Source organism: Lactuca saligna, chromosome 3 (genome assembly GCF_052625555.1).
Source record: "Lactuca saligna cultivar CGN05327 chromosome 3, ASM5262555v1, whole genome shotgun sequence".
NCBI lineage: Eukaryota > Viridiplantae > Streptophyta > Magnoliopsida > Asterales > Asteraceae > Lactuca > Lactuca saligna.
Window position 1 is genome coordinate 47543879 of NC_136419.1, and position 21551 is coordinate 47565429.

The 21551-nt window shown below is 41.3% G+C and overlaps 1 protein-coding gene across 1 annotated transcript; it reads right to left on the reverse strand.

Moving 5' to 3' along the window:
• Positions 1 to 19714: 19714 nt before the first annotated feature.
• On the reverse strand, positions 19715 to 21034 carry LOC145033634 (F-box/kelch-repeat protein SKIP11-like). Its single transcript, XM_078982212.1, has one exon. The coding sequence runs from the start codon at positions 20964 to 20966 to the stop codon at positions 19836 to 19838; it is 1131 nt and encodes a 376-aa protein (XP_078838338.1). The 5' UTR covers positions 20967 to 21034; the 3' UTR covers positions 19715 to 19835.
• Positions 21035 to 21551: the final 517 nt, after the last annotated feature.

Consider the following 21551-nt stretch of genomic DNA (forward strand, 5'->3'; position numbering starts at 1 on the left):
TGAGGAGATGTCTTACCTTGATGAATGCGTAGCCGACCCAAGTGATGATGAAGACAAAGGTGGAGAATTTGAAGATGAAGGTGAAAGTTCGGCGTCAAGAAAGATGATAGATGTTGAAATAAATTTAGTTGACGAAGATGGTGATATCCGTATTGTTTCATTTGGACTTAAGTATTGTTTTATTTATGATTTATATAATATTTTATTATTCCACCTCGGTTCCCTGGTGTGTGGCTGTGTGTGTGTGGGGGAGGGGGGGGTGAAGAACGATAAAAGTTGATGATTATACCTGACTGATGCGTCGGGATGTTCTTGAGGATGGATTACATTGGGTATATGAATGATTATATGGATAAACACTATGCTATTCATAAATAGACAAACTATTTCAACAGAGGAAAATTTTTTAGATCAACTCAAGCCTTAAAACTCTCAAACTTAACTTGTTTATTTCATATGGGCAAATGCCCTATTTCTAGGCTCAAGGGAACCAATTACATAATTGAATTGCAATCGTATGATTGCAATACGACAAACATATTTACAATATAGCCTCCTAGACTATTGAGGGTTACACACTTTATCTCACATCTTACAAACTCAAATTTTTTCAACATATTATTATCGATGATTATAACGATAAAAGTTGATGATTATACCTGAATGATGCGTCGGAATGTTCTTGAGGATGGATTACGCAATGTATATGTATGATTATATGGATGGTTTTGGATAGACGCTCTACTATTCAGAAATAGAACAACTATTTCAACAGAGGAAGAAGTTTGAAATCAACTCAAGTCTTAAAACTCTTAAACTTAACTTGTTTATTTCATATGGGCAAAAACCCTATTTATAGGCTCAAGGGAGCCAATTACATAATTGAATTGCAATCGTATGATTGCAATACGACAAACATATTTACAATATAGCCCCCTAGACTATTGAGGGTTACACACTTTATCTCACATCTTACAAACTATACGTCATATTCGATAGATGACATATAACCTATCGATACATGACACTTATGCTACCGACAACGACAAATACCAACTACTACAAATAAAATACAAAGTATAAAATACATCCTCGGATATAGTTTACCTTAATATGTTAATCCGTTTCTTCCTATTTTGGGAGGCCAACGTTTACTTTGATATATAAGATTCATTCATTTTAACTTGGGCAACTTACCATAGTTTACCTTGATAGAGAGGACTAGTCCACTCTATCTTGGGCAGTTTATTACATGGTCAATTTATTACACAAAGGCTCATAAGCTTTGTATGTTTGTGTAGAAATACATTTGCATATTGCATGAGTTGTATTTAAGGTAAAAACTTTTATCAAGGTTTTTACAAATTGTTATGGGAATGAGTTTTCTATTACATTAAATGTTTACATATATTATTTTCTAGCATAAATGATTAATGTGATAGAAAATGTTTTGTATCCAAAACCTATGTAACTCATGAGACAATTTGTCTTACGTATTTTGTTTGTTTCCATGTATCTCAAGGTTGTACCAAAATGATTTTAAGAAGATTATTGAGATGATAAAAGCATTTGGAGAATAGTTTGAGTGGTGTTATACTCATTGTAATGATCTTTTATCAATGTTTATTTGTTTGCTATGGTTGATTAAGATTGATGTGAATTTCATAAATCCCAAGTTTATTATAATTGTACAAAAGTTTTTGTTGGACCATATTTTTAACAAAACATGATTATATGTAATGAAATGTTCTACAGATATAGGGTGTTACCCAAAAGAAATCAAGTGTAATATTAGACCAGTAAAAATAAGTGTGTTGGTATGAAGCAATGAAGGAGAAAGGCTTGACCTGTTTTTTTGGAAAATACATGGCCATCAAGAATGCCAAATGCAATTCGATTCCTAGCCAACTTTTCAACTGCCTACAATAAAAATTTAAAGTCTACATCTTAGAGTTATTTAATAAAAAACCCTTCCATAAATGTATATGGTTTGTTTATGTGTTTCAATTGTGAATTTTAAGAAATCGAAATGTAAACAAACCTTCAGAAAGTGAGTTAAGATATTTATATTGTTTGTGGGGGTGAGGGGGGGTGTATTTTGTAGTGTGCGATTTTGTGACTCTATTATCCATGCTTTTTGTAATGTAATCATGGATAGTGCATGATCTGTTTTTTGAAATTGGGTAAGATGCTTTAAAACCTCGACATTGCTTGCAATTCATGCATATTGTAATCTGGTATGATCATTTATTTGTTTTATAGGATGTTACCATTAGACCCGATATTTAGTATATGTTAGTTTAGTCATTGTTTGGAACTCGTACTTGTTATGGTAGTACATTGTAATAACCATTTCAGGTATGAGTTAGTTCATTTAAATTTCAAAAATTTATTCTTGGGCTGTCACGACATGGTAGGGCTTCACCACGACGTGACATTATTTTCTTAACCACGGGTTTAATTGACTCTCCATGGTGTGGCAATGGATGCCACGGCGTGGCAGCCGATTGTAGAGAAACCCTAATCCCTAGGATTTGGGCCCTATATAAAGGACTTAATGACTAGGATTTCAGCCTCCTCCACCCTCTCAAAACATGAAATCATAACCCTAGCCTCCATTATGTGATATTGAGCTTTTGTGGTGTTTGGTTGCATTTTGAATGAAGGTGAAGAAGGTGCTAGCCCAAAGATTAACGAACAACTCCTCCCTATCCATGGAATCACTCTCTGGACCATTAGTAAGCCCTCAACTCTCTATTTTTATGATTCTATGGTTGTAGATCTAGCTTTATTAGCTTACTTTGGTCCATAAGTGATGTTTTGTTGATTTGATGTGGTAGAGGTTGCAACTTTATGACTCCTCTGAGTCCCATGATCAATATATCTTGTGGATCTAGATTTTGGTTGAGATATTTAGCCTTGCAAAGTCCAACCTTTTTGCTCATTTTGACCTAAGTATTGGACATGCATGTCTATAAAGCACCCAACTTTATACTAGATCAAGTATTTGAAACCCTTTTGAAGTTTGTTTGGCTATTGAATTTACGGAAACGTGCTTAATGGTTAAACATGTCATGAATTTTGCTATTATTAGACCTTGGTTTGGAGATCTTATCTTATTGAAGTGTATTGACGGGTAAGTTGGATACTTTATCCATTAATGTGTTGAGAAGGAGTGGATCTAGATTTTTGAGACTTTGATTTTGAGTTAAAAGAAAGTTAACTCGATTAAGCTAATCAGAATGCTCACTACAGTCGATTGTTTTATCATCTTATGCCCACACCATGGCCAAGGAAAACCGTGACGTGGAGGGCAACTGTGTTTGAATTCGACTTTGATTTGGGTTGACTTTTACCCAAACTCTTATCTTTGGAAGGTAGACTAAGAGTTGCCTTGTATATCTTGGTGTGGTGTAGCAACTCTGTACACTAATAATGAGCGCAAAAAAGTTGATTATCATCTGAAAGGTGAGTTCCTTCACTGTACTTGTGGGTCAAAGGCACCAATGTCGGCCCACATGATTATGTTTGTAGGATTATAGTTGTCTTTATGACACTTACTGTGATGCTTGTATGTGCTTGTTGTCTTTGCGACTCTTGGTGAAATAGACCTAATACCGGTTGAAAGAGACCGAATGGGCTTAAATAGACCCAATTATGTTTTGACTGTTATGTATGTATGGTATGGGGTATTTTGGGGAAACTCACTAAGTTTTATGCTTACAACTTTATGTTCATGGTTTTAGGTACTTCTAGTTCGAAAGGGAAGAGCCCGACATGATCACACTGCATCCACCAACATTCCACATTTTATGACATGATTTGTACTCTGATAACTATTTTATACATTATCACGATTGATGGGATTGAAATGAATGAATGATGTTTCTTTTGGATTTTAAAAATGAAAATTTTACTTAGTATTTTTGGGACGTTACATACACTACTAAACTATTATAGTCAATTTGAGAGAGTATGTGTCAAACTCAGAGCCACTATCCTTTACGATTCAATCCAGGAGTTCGTGAAGCATACTCCTTTTTTATAGCTGTTACGATGCTTCTTGTTTTCTTTTCGAGGGCTTGCCTCACATCGACGCTCATGTTATGATGGTATGACGTATGGGTCGTGTTCCCTTTGTTTATAAATATGGTTTTCTTTCCTTGATAATCGTGCTTGTAGTTGTTATTAATTCAATCTATTTGCTATTTTGTCTTATGAATCCTTCACTATTCTTCTGTGTGTACAAAAGATTTTCTGATAACCAAACGACTGACGTTTTTTGCTGAATATGACCGTGGAGGAGGTTGTGGCAGTGGCATTTTACTTTTATTCTGGGGAAAACTATTGTGTTGCGTTGCCTGAGGCTAACATTCTTATTACCCAAGAGTCGACGGGGAAAGTTGGTGTTTACTTGATATCAGTGGAATTTAGACATTGAAACGTCCCAAAAATACCAATAAAAATTTTCATTTTTATAAAACTAATTCCATACAACCATTTGTTCCAAAACCAATTAGACTGAATTTTCCAAATATCAAAGTAAAACAAATATAATTAGTGTAGAAATTCCATTAGGGGATGCAGTACAGTCAAGTTGGGCCGTTCCCTTTGGAACTGGAAGTACCTGAAAAATGTTAAATCACAAACCGTAAGCATGAAGCTTAGTGAGTTCTCCAAAATATCGCATACCATACAACAGGCTCAACCCGACATACAAACGGGCCCAACCTAGTATATTAATGGGCCTAACCCAACATACATGCCCATCCTAATATTTTAATGGGCCTAACCCAGTACACAAATGGGCCCAACTCAACATGAAAATAAGCCAAGCCCAATATACAAATGGGCCAAACCCAACAAACAATGCAAGAGTCACAAAGGAAAATAACATCCTACACGGTATAGTAAGAAGACTCGCCTTAGTCTTGAAGGCAAGATAAAACGCACACTCGAGCCGTTGATATGAAGTCTCTTCTTGCTAGACATATACATAAGAAAACCCCAATTAATAATTCAGGTAATAATTAACTTACAAAAGTTATGGATCATAATCAAACTTAATTTATGAAAAAGACCATTTTGCCTTTCCAATACTAATACCCAACATGATTAACCATAAGTCAAATCGGTAAAAAAGTCAACAGTCAATACTTAGTTGACTTACGCTCATCGTAACAAACTATCTATGAAAAATGTAGAGCTACACTTAGCGTACGAGGGTTTATACCCAACATAGAGCCCATGTTTCCCAAACACTTCTATTAAGATCTTAGCACAATAAGCCAAACTCTCAAACTCCCATATTTGATCTAAATGAATGTCTTAATGGATGAAGTATTTGACTTTGTCCCCTTGCATGGCCAATAAGAGCACAAAACCAAACTCTAAGCCCAATCTCTCGTTTTTATGACTATATAACCTCAAAAACATTAGAATGAGGGACTCAAATGGTCTGGAGTAACCCATACTCACAAGGAACAATATTATGGGGATAAAAGCATAAAACTCACAACCATACTAGATCTAATGTGTACAAGAATCAAGATGAAAGCTTTATACCTTCCAGATCTACACACCTTGAAGCTTCCCACTTGGTTCTACAACCACCTTCTTACTTCAAAGAGCACATACAACTCTCTAAAAGCTCCAAAACACATTCAAATGGTTACTAGGGTATCAAAGGAACAATATGAGGTGATGGAGGCTGGTGTAACACCAACCAAATTTAGATCAAGATAATTATCATAAATATAACAAGCACATATTATAATTTATTTAATTTAATCTTTAATGAATACTACAAGTCTATATGATTCCAAAAATATATAGAACGTCTAAATCCGACTTCGCATGAAGAAGTTATGATAAATTCTATCACTACAGCCTTTATAACAAGTGGAATTTAAAATAGACTTAGAATTAGCTATCGGAGTCTAAAAGAAAGTTGTAGTACCCATAAATAACTACGTGTGGATATAAAGAATGTCAAAAATGAAATTCGTATGCAAAAGTTATGACCTTCCGAATATATATAGCTATCTGAGGACATGACACATGGTAGAAATCCTAGCCGCCATACCTCACGACGCGAGCATGTTTTCTCACGATGTGAGGATTCAAACGGACACTAATAGAGGCTAGAAAACACATGGAAAGGCTACGGGATGAATCATGGAAGCTCACAATGTGAGCATGTATGGCTCATGATGTGAGAGAGACAAAATCAACCTATAAATAGTGATCAAAGCGCAATCGTTCATTATACCTTCTCCTTTCATTCACTTTCATTTCCAAAGGACATATCCCTTCCCGAATCTGACAAGGATGAGCCTCTAACCGTTTAGATTCTATAGATCACGCTACTAGGGTGAGTTTCACGGCTCCATTTTTTAATGCTTTCAAGGGAAAATGCTTGCTAAATATTATATAAAAGTTAATATTATGTTTATATGATAGTATGTTCATCTCAACATAGATAGTTATATTAACCGGGATATAGTTGTTTTGTATAATATATAACTAGAATATATCCAATATATATTGAAAACATACAACTATCATAAAGTTATCAACATATTATTATACTAATGTAGACCCTGGGTTATACTTGGGAGTTATATATATATATATATATATATATATGTGTGTGTGTGTGTGTGTGTGTTATGTGCAATATAGTTCCTGAGTTACTCTCGGAAGTTCTATATACTAATTGTTAAGTATGTTGTTATTATTCGTTTTATGTTAGATAAAACCATGTTTTAATTCCAGTTATAGATGTTGTACTACCTAAGTATTATAAATATTAGGAGTCATGTTTAAAGCATGGTCTAGTAACTTACGGATTTAGACACGAATATGATTTTAGAACTTTAGGAGGTCGACAAAGTCTACATGAGCTATTTATTCATCAACTAAGGTTGGAAATCTTAGGGGAAATCCTCTAACCTATAACCGTTAATCCCGTATGAGCGAGGAAGTTGTGTATAGATCTATATGGGTTAACGCCCCATCCGTGGTTGTTAGCTACAACCTAAATGGTTTTACGATGGAATATTGATATATGCGGGTTGAAACCCCCACCCATGGTTGCTAGCTACAACCCAACAGTGTGCAGGTGACAAACTATCCCATAGATTGTTTTGTTTTGGACCCGGCGTCGATGAAGCACACGTGGGAAGTATTTACCTTGGTGGAATCCTTCGTGGCACCAATGGCGGTTATATTATGGCACCAATGGAGGAACCATTGGTGGAATGTTGTAATCAGAGGTATTTATGTCATAGCAGCGGTTACAGACTCATGGTAGCATAATTTTTAGAATCATTATACTTTGTCGATACACAAGTATGAATGTTAAGTATAAATTTCCCAAACACTTATAATCTATGTACAAGGAACTTGTACTTATAGTACTTGCTCATTAAGTAAACATTTATGCCTAACACACATACTCGAATAGAATTGAAATAGGATTTATACGTAGTAACCTTCTTTTATATGGGATTACAAACACTTATATGCATAGTTTATGAAACTTATAGATATACTACTTATTTAGTAAGTAAACCATTATACTTAGGATATATATACTATATCTTAGAAACAAGTATGAGTAAGAATTATTTTTTCAAACTATGTTTTGTACTTTTAGAACTTGGAAAACGTACTATATTTTACTCTGGGTGAAAACCTGTGGACTCACCAACTTTTTGTTAACATATTTTCAAAATGCATGTGTTTTCAGGAACTTGATAAGTTGGAATAATAATATAACTTTCTATTATCAATAAAGGTATGTAGTTTATCATAAAACTCTTTTGTACTGTTCAATATATGTTATATAATTGTGATACAAGGAATGATGTTACATCGCTCGGTGTTTCCGCCGCTAGTCGGGGGTGTGCTAGATTGGTATCAGAGCTATTGACTATAGCGAAACCATGACTTCCTTAGGAAATCATGACTATAGTCTAGGGCTTACTCTTTAGGTTTAGGTATATCCCTTAACATACAAATAAAGAGTATTAGTAATTATATTATAGAAGGACTACTTACGAGAGAAGTGACAGGATAGACACATTGCTTGGGTTGCTGCATTTTAGAACGACTATATGCTAAAATGATCCTGCCTACCGATTGTCCTGACTGGCCGGTGCCTTATCAGCTAGACCTGAAGTAACAAACAATAATTAATAGTACCTGTGAGCACAACAAACACAAAGATATAAAGTTATGTATGAATTCAGTCCAGCGATGAGAACACATGTAACACCCAAAGTTTCAAAGGCCAAGAAAGGAAAGAAAAGCCCTAATTTAAGGGTCAACTCGGCGAGTCCAAGGAAGGACTCGACGAGTCCGAGCGGGATCCGAGTCGAGGAATAAGTGACCAACTCGGTGAGTCAGCCAAGGCGACTCGGCGAGTAGGGTCTGTGCGAGGAAAACCCTAAATCCGGGGCTTGGAGCCTATTTAATCGCCTCATTCTTCTTCCTAGTGCTCCTTTACTGTCTCTTACACCCAGAACGCCGCACCCTAAGCCCCCATTGTGCTCATTCATGCTTTTGGCCATTTTTGAGTGATTTAAAGGAAGAAGGAGAAGTGGGAATCTTTGAAGCATCAAGGAGTGGCATTGGATCCGAAGTTTGGGGATCATTTCAGAGCATTTAAAGGTATTAAGTCGTTTCTCTCCTCCAGATTTTCCTTGGCTATGAGTTTTGGGGCTTTTAAGCCATGTTTGAAATCAATCTCGAGCTTGAGGTCCAGATCTGAGGTTGCTACCTCAGATCCATGCTTGTTTTGGTCTAGAATTCCGTAAAGTATCAGCCCTTGAGTGGATCATGGAGTCTTTTTGCCTTAAGCCCTAGTTTTTGGCGTGTTTTTCCTAGATCTCCTTCTCTACACGTAAAGATTGCAACTTTACATAGGGAATAGGCTTGGGAAGGGTAGATCTACAGTTTGGAGTCCATGCATGACTCAAAAGTCCTCTGCATGTAAGGAGAACTGAAGGGACTCGGCGAGTCCTTTGAGTGGACTCGGCGAGTAGCATGAAGTTGTGGAGGAACTCGACGAGTGGGATGAACAACTCGTCGAGTCGTATGAAGATTGCCTTGTACTCGGCGAGTTAGGTCGCGAAACCACCAAACCCTTCGAGTTGTGACTCGAATCAGTGAGTCGGGTGGAGACTCAGTGAGTTGGACAGGTCTGAACTCTGAAATCGGTAGACTCGGCGAGTCATGGATTGACTCGGCGAGTCGAGTCGCGAATGGAAGGTATCTGATCATTTTGAACTCGGCGAGTAGGGTTGACCTGGAAGGTTGACTTTGACCAGGACTTTGACTTTGGACCAGGGTGGACTTGTTTGTCTTTCGGGGGTCAGTTAGACTCAGTGTTGCTTTGATATTGATAGTTCAGGGAGCAAGAGGAGCAGGAGTTCCGTGAGTGGTCGGGCAGCAGCTAGTGAGATCATCAGCAAGTTCAGCCAGTGTAGGTGAGTTTCCCTTGGTGTGAATGGGTCTAAGGCCACAATACCGGCCCATGTAGTTATGAGTAGAAGACCCAGGGTTAGCCCTAGGCACAGTATGCTAGTATTATTTTCAGGATGAGGTCCAGTACTAGCGGGCGGGTGCTCAAGGAATTGTTTATATGATAGTTTATACTTGTTGTCTGTGTGATACATGTATGTGCCTGGTAGGGAGGTGAGTGTGGGCGAGCAACCGTATCTCACTAGTAGCAGAGTGTGGATGGGGTTCCATATCTCATTAGTAGCAGAATAGGGGCGAGGCCCGAACTAGAACAGGAGTGAGAGTGGGCTAGGCCCGTACCTCACTACTATTAGGAGCGTGGACGGGGTCCCATGACTCATCAGTAGCAGGACATGGGCGAGGCCCAGGATAGGCGAGGCCTTAGGACAGAACCAGTTGTATGTGTTAGTTATGAAATGTTTATGTGTTATTATTTGTTGGCGGGCGAGGCCCTGTGACAGGCGGGGCCTAAGTAAAACAGATTTGTATCCGAGCGGGGCTCGAAGCCAGGCGGGGCCGTTGTAGCGGGCGAGGCCCGAGGTAGGGGTGAGGCCCAAGATAGTGGGCGTGGCCCAGTATGTGCAGTATGTGGTTATGCATGGTATATGGTAGGGTGGGGAACTCACTAAGCTTCGTGCTTACGGTTTTCAGTTTTGGTTTCAGGTACTTCCGGTAGCGGAGGGAAGAGCTCGGGGTGATCGCATGGCACACACCATAGATTAGACAGCCTGGGAATGTTTACTCTGATAATGAACATGTGTTTTGAAAACTTATACTCATAATATGTTTTGGAATGATGACTTTACTTTAAGTAATGATTTATTAAAAGAAATTTTTGGTCTTAAATTTTGGGTCGTTACAAGTTGGTATCAGAGCCTTGGTTTGAGGGATTCGGACATGCCCTCGGGGGTGTCTGAACTCAAACTGAGGAATTGGTAAAGAAGTTTTCAAATGAAAAGACAGTTTTGTAAAACGGGATTTTTGATAAAGAAAATAGTTTTAGAAAAGCAAAAAGAATTTGGAAAGATAAAAACTTTGAAAAGAGAAAAGAGGTGTGGTGCATGCAATTAACCGAGCTCAAGTAAGTACCCCAAAATACCCATACAAGTTTATGTCTTGATTATCAGTTAATAGAACAGCATGCTAGATTAGGACTAAGGATCTAGGGAGGATGCCTTATGTGCCTGTTATATGTGCTTTTGATCTGCATGATAGTGCTGAATCGTCAGTAGTAGGATAGCCTGATTAGGTTATGCCTAAGTTTATGAGTTGTGTTGCATGCTAGTTCAGATTCTTGCTATGTGGATATGATTGCTTGAGTATGTTATGGTTAGATTTTCCCTTGTCTGAATGCTGCTTGCTTTGTTCATTGTGGGATTCTAAGTGATGGGAGTTAGCCATTAGGTGGATACGTCACGTCACATGTGATCAGGGTTGAATAATCTCAGAGTGTTGGATTTGGTCCTATTACGCAGCTCTTGTTTGAGTCCAACCGTTGTAGGAACGAGTCTTTTACTTGAAGGATTATCTGAGCCTCGTCACATGTGATGGTATCCAGGTGATGGCTAATTGGCATTGCGAGGAGGCCTTCAGCAGCTGAGGACTGGTTTGAGTTGAGTCAAAGGTTTCCCTAGGGTAAGCCTAGGATGAGGTAGTACTGGGAGCAGTAGAAGTAGAAAAGGGACCTGGTGGAGTCAAAGCAGTTCCTGAGGAAAGTACGGATAGATGTGGAACGTAGTATGGGCCCGTACTACTGAAAGCAGAGGATCCGTACTCGATTCGGGAAAGGCCGAGACAAGACCGGGAACCTGGTAGTGAGTATGTTGGTCTCGCAGTAGTGAGGAGTATTCTGATAGTGGTTATGTTATATGTTTCAGTATGGTGACATTGCAAGAGGGACCAGCAGGCGGATCAGGCGCCGGAGAGGGATTGGGCTCGGGTTTAGGGGCCGAGCAGCTCGAGGAGCGGATGAGAGAGTTGATATCAACGGAGGTTACGCGCAGTAGTCTAGCTCAGACTCCTATGATTTTTGGCACGGTCAAGGAGGGTATATTGGAGATTTTGGATGAGAGACTGGGAGCCTTCCGTACTGAGATGATGGCATTGTTAGGAGCGCGTACCTTGACATTTCGGGAGTTCAGGGCTTGAGCGGCGCCAGATTATCATGGGGCTAGGGACCTCATCGCTAGCAGCAGATGGTTGGCTGATGTTGCCAATGCATTCCGTACGAGCCGGTGTCCTGAGGAGGACAAGGTCAGACTCGCTTCCTGTCTTCTGAAGGACAGAGCGAGGGATTGGTGGGAGGAGATTGGTCATGCTTTGGGTGATGATTCCGCGTTGGACGCGATGACTTGGAGTGATTTCTCAGCTAGGTTCAGAGCGGAGTTTTCGCCGATTATTGAGGTGCAGCAGTTGGCCCGGGAGTTTCAGGATTTGACGCAGACTACTGAGACTGTGGCGGAGATCACCGCCAAGTTCAGAGAGAGAGCCCTTCTTGTTCCGCAGTATGTCGCGGATGAGGAGATGAAGAAGGCACGATATCACGAGATGCTGAGGGATGACATCAGGGAGTTCGTGAGCAGGTCCAGTTGTAAGACGCTGGAAGATATGATTTCTCGGGCCAGGGAGAGGGAAATTGATTTGGAGCAGATCCGGAAGAGGAAGCCGGATGAGGTTCAGGTAGCCGCGAGTTCGGGCAAAAGGCCCAAGGGATCAGAGGCGAGATCTAGGGATTATCAGGACCGCAGTCGATGCGGAAGGTGTGGCAGGACGCACGGGGGCACGTGCAGGAGTGGTAGTGGTGGTGAGTCTGGCTGTTTCAGGTGCGGTCGGACTGGTCATTTTAGCAGATATTGTACTGCTACCATCACTCAGGGATCAGACTTGATATGTTTTCACTGCAATCAGCAGGGCCACAAGAAGGCCCAGTGCCCCAGTTTGCTTTCAGCAGGACGGGTGATGGCACCTGCCCCTGCAACTTTGAGGATCCCGGACGGCCGTCAGGGCCGTGCGGAGGCGCCTGCGGTAGGAGGCCGGGCTTTTCAGATGGCTACTCTGGAGATGCGAGCAGCGCCGGACATTGCAGGTATGCGACTTCCGTTTTCAGTTCTTTTATTTTGTGCATGATTATATTGTTATGGTTCTGCATCATTAGCGTTTGGGCATTTTATTTTCGAGCGGGTTCAATGTGATCGAGTTATATGCCTTTTGCATACCTTGGATTTGGTTAGTAATTAAGGGATGGGTTGTATCGAAGAAGGTTACTTAGGGTGCAGTATCTGTAGCATGCCTTGGAGAGACTCGGTATGTCTCGCTAGTTCGGAGCCGTATAAGTTTTAGAATGGTCAGGTTAGACCCTTAGCTATGGTAAGCTTGGGATTCCTCAGCGGATTGATTATGGTAGCAAGGATTAGGATTTCTCTTCATCGAGCATCGAGGTGTAAGCAGGATCAAAGTGGGGGAGAATCCTCCGAGTGTATAAGGGTAAGGGCACACAAATCCAGATCAGGTATATGATTTCTGAGAAGGAAAGGAGGTAGTTCAGCGTTTGACGAATCGAGTAGTTCAGGGTTGGGAGTTTGAGAACTTCCCATCAGTGCGTGCGTGTAAAGGGTAATGGTGGGTATGTGGTTCGGATTCAGGTTAAAGGGCCGCATGTAGAACTCGTGTGAGTCGGAATGGAGATCTTGAGGTCAAATAGCAGGAGATGTTTTCGTGTTAGCAGTCAGTGGTGGAAAGTGATGTAAGACTGCGGGGCGGCTGTAGCATTCACTAGCAGTCAGTGGTGGAAGTGTTGTCAGACTACGGGGCAGCCGTAGCATTTTGTAGTAGCTTCATTGGCGGAGTCAGGGTGAGGCCCTTATCTCCTAGCATTCAGATAGGGATCGGGAATGGGGAATGGATAAGAATGGTATGGAGTTGCCTGTATAGCCATTGAGAGATGGGACCTTAGATGAGGCCGCTCTAGGATATAGTCGGGTGAGACCCGTGGGCGAGGCCCGTATGAGGATAGCAGTATAGGTGAGACCTGAGAGCAGGGTTGCTCAGTAGTATGGATGGGTGAGACCCGTGGGCGAGGCCCGTGAGTTTTAGCAGCATAGGTGGGACCTGGTAAGGATCTTAGCGTCTAGGCAAGGGGATCAGGGATCCCAGGAAATTGTAGTGTCAGCATGGTAGAATAGATTGAGCAGTATAGGTGGCGGAAGTATCTTCGAATGTCGCTGGGAGTGACTAGTGGTTGTGTTGGGTTAGTAATCCGTGAGAGTCGGTAATCCAGATATTGATAGGTTGGTAGGGACCAGGATGGTCTCAGTTCATTCGGAAGCCAGATAAGAATAGCAGGATTTCTAGTCAGCAGCAGTGCGGGGATGCAGAGTATGGTGGAATTCAGTTAGTCGATCGTGGGGTGCTCGACACTGAATGATAGTAGGAAGAATGCCCAGTGGGTACTGGCAACGATGACCCGTACTGGGAGTGGCGGGAGTAATAGATTTGGTGAGGAAAGGGTCTTCACCGCGGCAGAAGGGATAGATGGTTACGGAGCATTACCTTGGGAGAGGCAAGGAAAGCGCGTAAGGAAAGAAAGGGTGAACCTCTACGGGGTCAGTGCAGTATTTGGAGATTACCAAAAAGATTGTCGGTTGAGTAAGTTGTGTTACAGGATGTTCAGGCTTAGGATGGACCTGAGATTATTATCTGTAAGGATTGACGTTGGTCTGAATGATTGAACGGAAGGCCAGCAAAGTTAGGCAGCTGGTGCTAGAATGGATGGTGTGGCTTTGGAGGCAGATCGCCGGCAGTAGAGTATAGTAAACTTCGAGGACGAAGTTTAGTTTAAGTGGGGGAGAGTTGTAACACCCAAAGTTTCAAAGGCCAAGAAAGGAAAGAAAAGCCCTAATTTAAGGGTCGACTAGGCGAGTCCAAGGAAGGACTCGACGAGTCCGAGCGGGATCCGAGTCGAGGAATAAGTGACCAACTCGGCGAGTCGGCCAAGGCGACTCGGCGAGTAGGGTCTGTGCGAGGAAAACCCTAAATCCGGGGCTTGGAGCCTATTTAATCGCCTCATTCTTCTTCCTAGTGCTCCTTTACTGTCTCTCACACCCAGAACGCCGCACCCTAAGCCCCATTGTGCTCATTCATGCTTTTGGCCATTTTTGAGTGATATAAAGCAAGAAGAAGAAGTGGGAATCTTTGAAGCATCAAGGAGTGGCATTGGATCCGAAGTTTGGGAATCATTTCAGAGCATTTGAAGGTATTAAGTCGTTTCTCTCCTCTAGATTTTCCTTGGGTATGAGTTTTGGGGCTTTTAAGCCATGTTTGAAATCAATCTCGAGCTTGAGGTCCAGATCTGAGGTTGGTACCTCAGATCCATGCTTGTTTTGGTCTAGAATTCCGTAAAGTATCAGCCCTTGAGTGGATCATGGAGTCTTTTTTCCTTAAACCCTAGTTTTTGGCGTGTTTTGCCTAGATATCCTTCTCTACACGTAAAGATTGCAACTTTACGTAGGGAATAGGCTTGGGAAGGGTAGATCTATAGTTTGGAGTCCATGCATGACTCAAAAGTCCTCTGCATGTAAGGAGAACTGAAGGGACTCGGCGAGTCCTTTGAGTAGACTCGGCGAGTAGCATGAAGTTGTGGAGGAACTCGACGAGTGGGATGAACAACTCGTCGAGTCGTATGAAGATTGCCTTATACTCGGCGAGTCTATTCTTGGACTCGGTGAGTCAGGTCGCAAAACCACCAAACCCTTTGAGTTGTGACTCGAATCAGTGAGTCGGGTGGAGACTCAGTGAGTTGGACAGGTCTGGACTCTGAAATCGGTAGACTCGGCGAGTCATGGACTGACTCGGCGAGTCGAGTCGCGAATGGAAGGTATCTGATCATTTTGAACTCGGCGAGTCAGTAGGGTGACTCGGCGAGTAGGGTTGACCTGGAAGGTTGAATTTGACCAGGACTTTGACTTTGGACCAGGGTGGACTTGGTTGTCTTTCGGGGGTCAGTTAGACTCAGTGTTGCTTTGATATTGGTAGTTCGGGGAGCAAGAGGAGCAGGAGTTTCGTGAGTGGTCGGGCAGCAGCTAGTGAGATCATCAGCAAGTTCAACCAGTGCAGGTGAGTTTCCCTTGGTGTGAATGGGTCTAAGGCCACAATGCCAGCCCATGTAGTTATGAGTAGAAGACCCGGGGTTAGCCCTAGGCATAGTATGCTAGTATTATTTTTAGGACGAGGTCCAGTAATAGCGGGCGGGTGCTCAGGAATTGTTTATATGATAGTTTATACTTGTTGTCTGTGTGATACATGTATGTGCCTGGTAGGGAGGTGAGTGTGGGTGAGGTCCCGTATCTCACCAGTAGCAGAGTGTGGATGGGGTTCCATATCTAATTAGTAGCAGAATAGGGGCGAGGCCTGAACTAGAACAGGAGTGAGAGTGGGCTAGGCCCGTACCTCACTACCATTAGGAGCGTGGACGGGGTCCCATGACTCATCAGTAACAGGACATAGGCGAGGCCCAGGATAGGCGAGGCCTTAGGATAGAAACAGTTGTATGTGTTAGTTATGAAATGTTTATGTGTTATTATTTTTTGGCAGGCGGGGCCTAAGTAAAACAGATATGTATCCGAGCGGGGCTCGAAGCCAGGCGGGGCCTGGAACGATGGGGCCGTTGTAGCGGGCGAGGCCCGAGGTAGGGGCGAGGCCCAAGATAGTGGGCGTGGCCCAGTATGTGGTTATGCATGGTATGTGGTAGGGTGGGGAACTCACTAAGCTTCGTGCTTACGGTTTTTAGTTTTGGTTTCAGGTACTTCCGGTAGCGGAGGGAAGAGCTCGGGGTGATCGCATGGCACACACCATAGATTAGACAGCCTGGGAATGTTTACTCTGATAATGAACATGTGTTTTGAAAACTTATACTCATAATATGTTTTGGAATGATGACTTTACTTTAAGTAATGATTTATTAAAAGAAATTTTTGGTCTTAAATTTTGGATCGTTACAACACATGTATATATAGCCCAAAAATATAGACCCAAAACCCTCGATAACAATACAACACAAGTCTTTTGGCCAAACTCCTTAGTCGAGTTTTATTATACATGGGCCGAACCACAACTAAACGTAGACTGATCACCTATATTTAATTTTGGTTAGACCAATGCACAACTAAAATTGGATATGGTGGTTAATGGACTAATACACCTGAAGATTGAAGATAGATCTCAGATCGGGATACCATAAACTCGGAGTACAAGAAGATGATGTTCCAAAAACAACAATTAGGACTCGATATGGTTATTATGAGCTCCTCGTTACGCTTTTGGATTGACCAACGCCTAGCAGTATTCATGGATCTCATGAATAGTATTTGCAAACCGTACTTGGATAAATTTGTGATAGTATTTATCGATGATATATTGATATATTCACGAACCAAGGAAGAACATGGTTACCACTTGTAAGTAATCTTGGAACTAGTAAGAAAAGAAAAGTTGTACGCTAAATTCTCCAAATGTGAATTATGGATTAGAAAAGTAAAATGTTTAGGGCATGTGGTTCGTAACAAAGGGATTCATGTCGAACCTTCCAAGATTAAAGTAATCAAGAATTGGGAAGCACCAAATACGCTCATAGAAGTGCGTTAATTCTTAGGGCTTGCTGGCTACTACCATAGATTCATAGAGAATTTCTCCAAGGTAGCAAAGCCGCTTACAAAAATAACACAGAAAGATATGAAGTTCAACAGGAAGAAAAACAAGAAGTTGTTTTCCAGAAACTAAAAAAAATGTTGTATAGTGCACCAATCCTATCCCTCCCACATGGGACAAAAGATTTCGTCGTATACTGTGATGCATCAAATCAAGGATTGGGATGTGTGTTGATGCTAAGGGGAAAAGTTATTGCTTATGCATCTTGACAACTTAAGGTGCATGCGAGTTGTGTTGGGTCACAAGGAGTATAAGGACTAAAGTTGCAACTTTGGGACTTGAAGGAGTACGTTGAGCATACATAAGGGTACGCTAAGTGTACTAGGCGCGCCCTAGTATGTTGGGCGTACACTCATGTATGTTGGGCGTACTTATGTCCAATGAAAACCCTAATATTCGGGGTTCGGGCTATATAAGCCTCCTTATGGCTCATTCTTTTGCTTTCCCTCAGCCTTCATACCTCAAAAGAACATCCCAAACCCTAGTGTGTGAGAAGTGTGAGTTGGTGTGCATGTTGAACCTTGGGAAGTGAAGACATTACACAAAGGAGCTAGAGGAGGAAAGCAAGGCTATAGATTTGAGGTTAAATTGTGCCATTGAAGCTCCATAAGGTAAAAAGCTTGAAACTTTGTGCTTACTAGTTATAGATCTAGACATCTAACTTTATGAAACTCTTTTGTCCCAAGAATCCCCAAGATGGTGCATGTGATGCCTTAGACGAAATGAGTTGTCCTTTAGACCTTAGGAGGGGTCTTAAGTGATAAAAATCAATTCCCAACAGTTAAGCTTGTCCCATGCATGAAGTGAGAATGTCTTAATGGGTTAAGACCATGAGTAAGGACTTTCTAGACGTTCAAAGTGATAAAATCTAGAACTTTATGGTCCCATGGCATATTTGGTTGATGGATCTGGAATTTGGGCTTAAGAGCTTAATCCATTAAGCACTTATTAGGGTTTTGGTAAAAGCATGCGTACGCCCAGCGTAAACTCTGTACACCCAACGTATGAGGTCAACTGTCCCGATGGCAGTCAGCATAGAACGACTTTACACCCTGCGTAACCAGAGAGGTACACCCCGCGTACGCTCTCTGTTGGGCTCATGATATATGGGCTTAGGGTTTATGGGCTAAATGGATTTGGGCCTTTGTTGGATGCAGGAAATAAGATATTCTGGGCCAGGTTATGATAGTGGATCATGGGGTTAGGCCCGCTAAAGAGGTTGGGCCCAATTTGGTAAATTGGGCCAATAATGGACTTTAGAGTATGGACCTTCAAGATAAGGACTTGGTGTTGGGCCTTGGCCCGACAAAAAGAAATAGACTTTATGAATTATATGGATACTTAGCCAAGGGACTGATGGCGGGTAATAACCTAGTATTTATCATGTGTGTCAGCTCAGGATTTCCAGTGAGGCATCAGTTAGAATTCCAGCATTTTGGCACTTCGAGTCAGGTAAGTTTTCTTCACTATACTCAAGGGTCTAAGGCACCAAGGCCGACCCTTTGAATTGTTATTGGTTATGTTATGCTAGTATGATTTGTTAGATCAGTAAACTAGAGGGTAGAATAATATTATATGATATGTGGTATGATCTGGTAGATCGGTTTGTTGTCTATAGACTGTTATGTGATTATCTGTTATATGTGCACATGTTTGTTTATTGGTTGAGGCTTCTCTACTTTGTGTGAAAGTCAATAGACCTGGGCATTCCAACATGTTGGTTATGGGCCTAGAGTATTCAATCCCAAGGATGAATGGACTCAGTATGTGGGCATTCCAACCTGGAGGTTGTGGGTCTGTGGTATTCCATCCCGAGGATGATTGGATCATATCATATTGGCATTCCAACCGAAAGGTTGAGGGCCTGAGCTATTCCAACCCGATGGTTGATTTGACCCAAAGTATGTTGTTTATGATTATATTTGTATTCTGTGAGTATGGGTATTTTGGGGGGTCTCATTAAGCTTTCGGGCTTACAGTTTCAGTTTATTGTTTCAGGTACATTAGGACATCGTGGTAAGGCAAAGTTGTGATCGTACAGCTCCTCACATTTTATTTATGTTTCTGGGAAAACTATGATAAAGACTATTTTGAAAACAAAGATTGTAATAACTCTTGAATTTTAAATGTATTAAAAAGTTAAAATTTGGTTTAAATTTTTATGGGTATTACAGTAACAAACGAATAAAACATGCTCATTCCAATAAGAACGGTAATCGGTTGGCATGTGTGAATCGATTATCGCCAGCTAAACGATGTCACACGCAAGGATCATTTTCGTTTATCATTTATTTATCATTTATTGATCAAATGCTCGAAATATTATCCGGTAGCCTTTATTACTACTTTTTAAGTGATTTTTCAGTATACTTTCGAATCTCACTTGATCCTCAAGACCAAAAAAAAGACCTGTTCACATGTTTATAGGGCTGATTTTGTATATTGACGTCAAATCATGAGTCACACAAGACCCTAAGTTAGCCAAATAACTCTAAAAAAAACAAAATGCAACCTCATAAAATTACACCTCGATAATAGAAGTAAACATATTTGTTTGTCTTTATAGATAGTAGCTTAAACACTAATCTGGTTTCTCTATCTTCTTCTCAGCAACCCATCACAGCACAATTGTAAACAAAACTATCAGACCTTTTCCGACCAATCATGCTCCACTCCACCGGCCCTTTGCTAGGCATCCATGAATATATCTCCACCACATTCGCATTATCTCTCCGAGGACCACCAATAACAACCACCCTCTCCCCACAGCCTCTAAACGCCATCCCCCACCCATCCACCGACTGTGCTCTTTCCGGCAACCTCCCTATAACCGCCCATTCCTTCATCTTTTTGTCATACTTTTTCACCTCCATTGAAGCTGCATCACCAGCATACAACTCATTACCCACCACCGCCACCAGTGGTGGTGCCATCCTACCGCCACGACCATCCATCGGCGACATGTTGGGTATTATGGTCCACTTTTTAACATCCACATCATACTCTTCACCACATGTTAACGACTTCATCTCATTCCCTATCCCTCCGATTACATAAAACTTCCCATCCATACAAACCCCAGAACACATTTTTCTAGGTTTAATCAGGCTCGGAAGCATCTCCCAATTCCCTGACCTACTGTCATAAAGCTCCACCGAATCCATGATCATTCCGTTCTGATTAACGCCACCTGCAAAGATTGCCACCTGGCCGAGACTGGCGGAGCCGAATAAACATCTGGGAATGTTCATCGTCTTCCCTAATGACCATGAATTTGTTAACAAACTGTACTTATAACTCGCTTGACCCATTAAATCTCTTCCTAGAACTAGTAGCTCAGTGCCGACAGCCATGGATTCCTTATCAGAAAACTGGAAGCATTGATCGGTGTCCATTATGGGGAGTTGAATCCATATTTTGTTAGATGGATCAAAAGCTTCCCATTTGGCTAAATGGCAAGAAAAATAAACCCAATACTCTATAACTTTATTATCATGTCTTAGCTTATAGATTTCTCCACTTTTGATGAATTCACGAAAGCTTCGGTTCAGTAAAGCAATGGAACTGTAAGTGGCGCGTGAGCAGCGGATTAGACAGTTGATGGAGTTGTCCCGGCCTATGGCGTTGATCAGATGGTGTGTGTCTAAACCGGGTTCATGTTGGTTAACCGGTTGTGGAGGTGGGATTACGTGATCAAGTAAGCTTCCTAATCGAAGGTCTAGACCATCGTTTTTCATGGATTGATCATGGCTGATATTCTTAGAATTAGCAGCATCTTGTGGAGGTGAATCCGCCGGAAAACCACCATATGCTAGTCTGAGTTCTAGACCATGGTTGTTTTCCGATGGCTGTTTTTCTTGCCGGAATTCGAGTCCTTCGATCCCATAAGCAGCCCATGGGTTGGTTTCGTGGCTGTAGTTCTTGGAAACGAAAGAAGATCGGTCCTCCAACATGTCTTCTTGATTCTGACAAAATGACAACGAAATCTTAAACAAATCGAAAGCAAAACCAATGAGAAATAATCATCGATAATGTATACTTACAAGAATCCATATGAAAAAAGATTAAAAACACAATAAAACGATAAATTGAATCAGAACCAACACATATATACATTTTCGATTCAAAATCAAATGATCGGATTCGAAGCATTTGACTTACCTACAAAGTAAATGCGGCAGCGGTGGCGTTTCCCCTATGGAATCGGAATCGGAATCAGTAGGGGTTTTGGGGCTTTGAATTATAATATTAAAGTATTTTTTTATTATTATATGTTTATTTTTTTCAACAATTTCTTGCTATTTATAGTACATTCGATTATT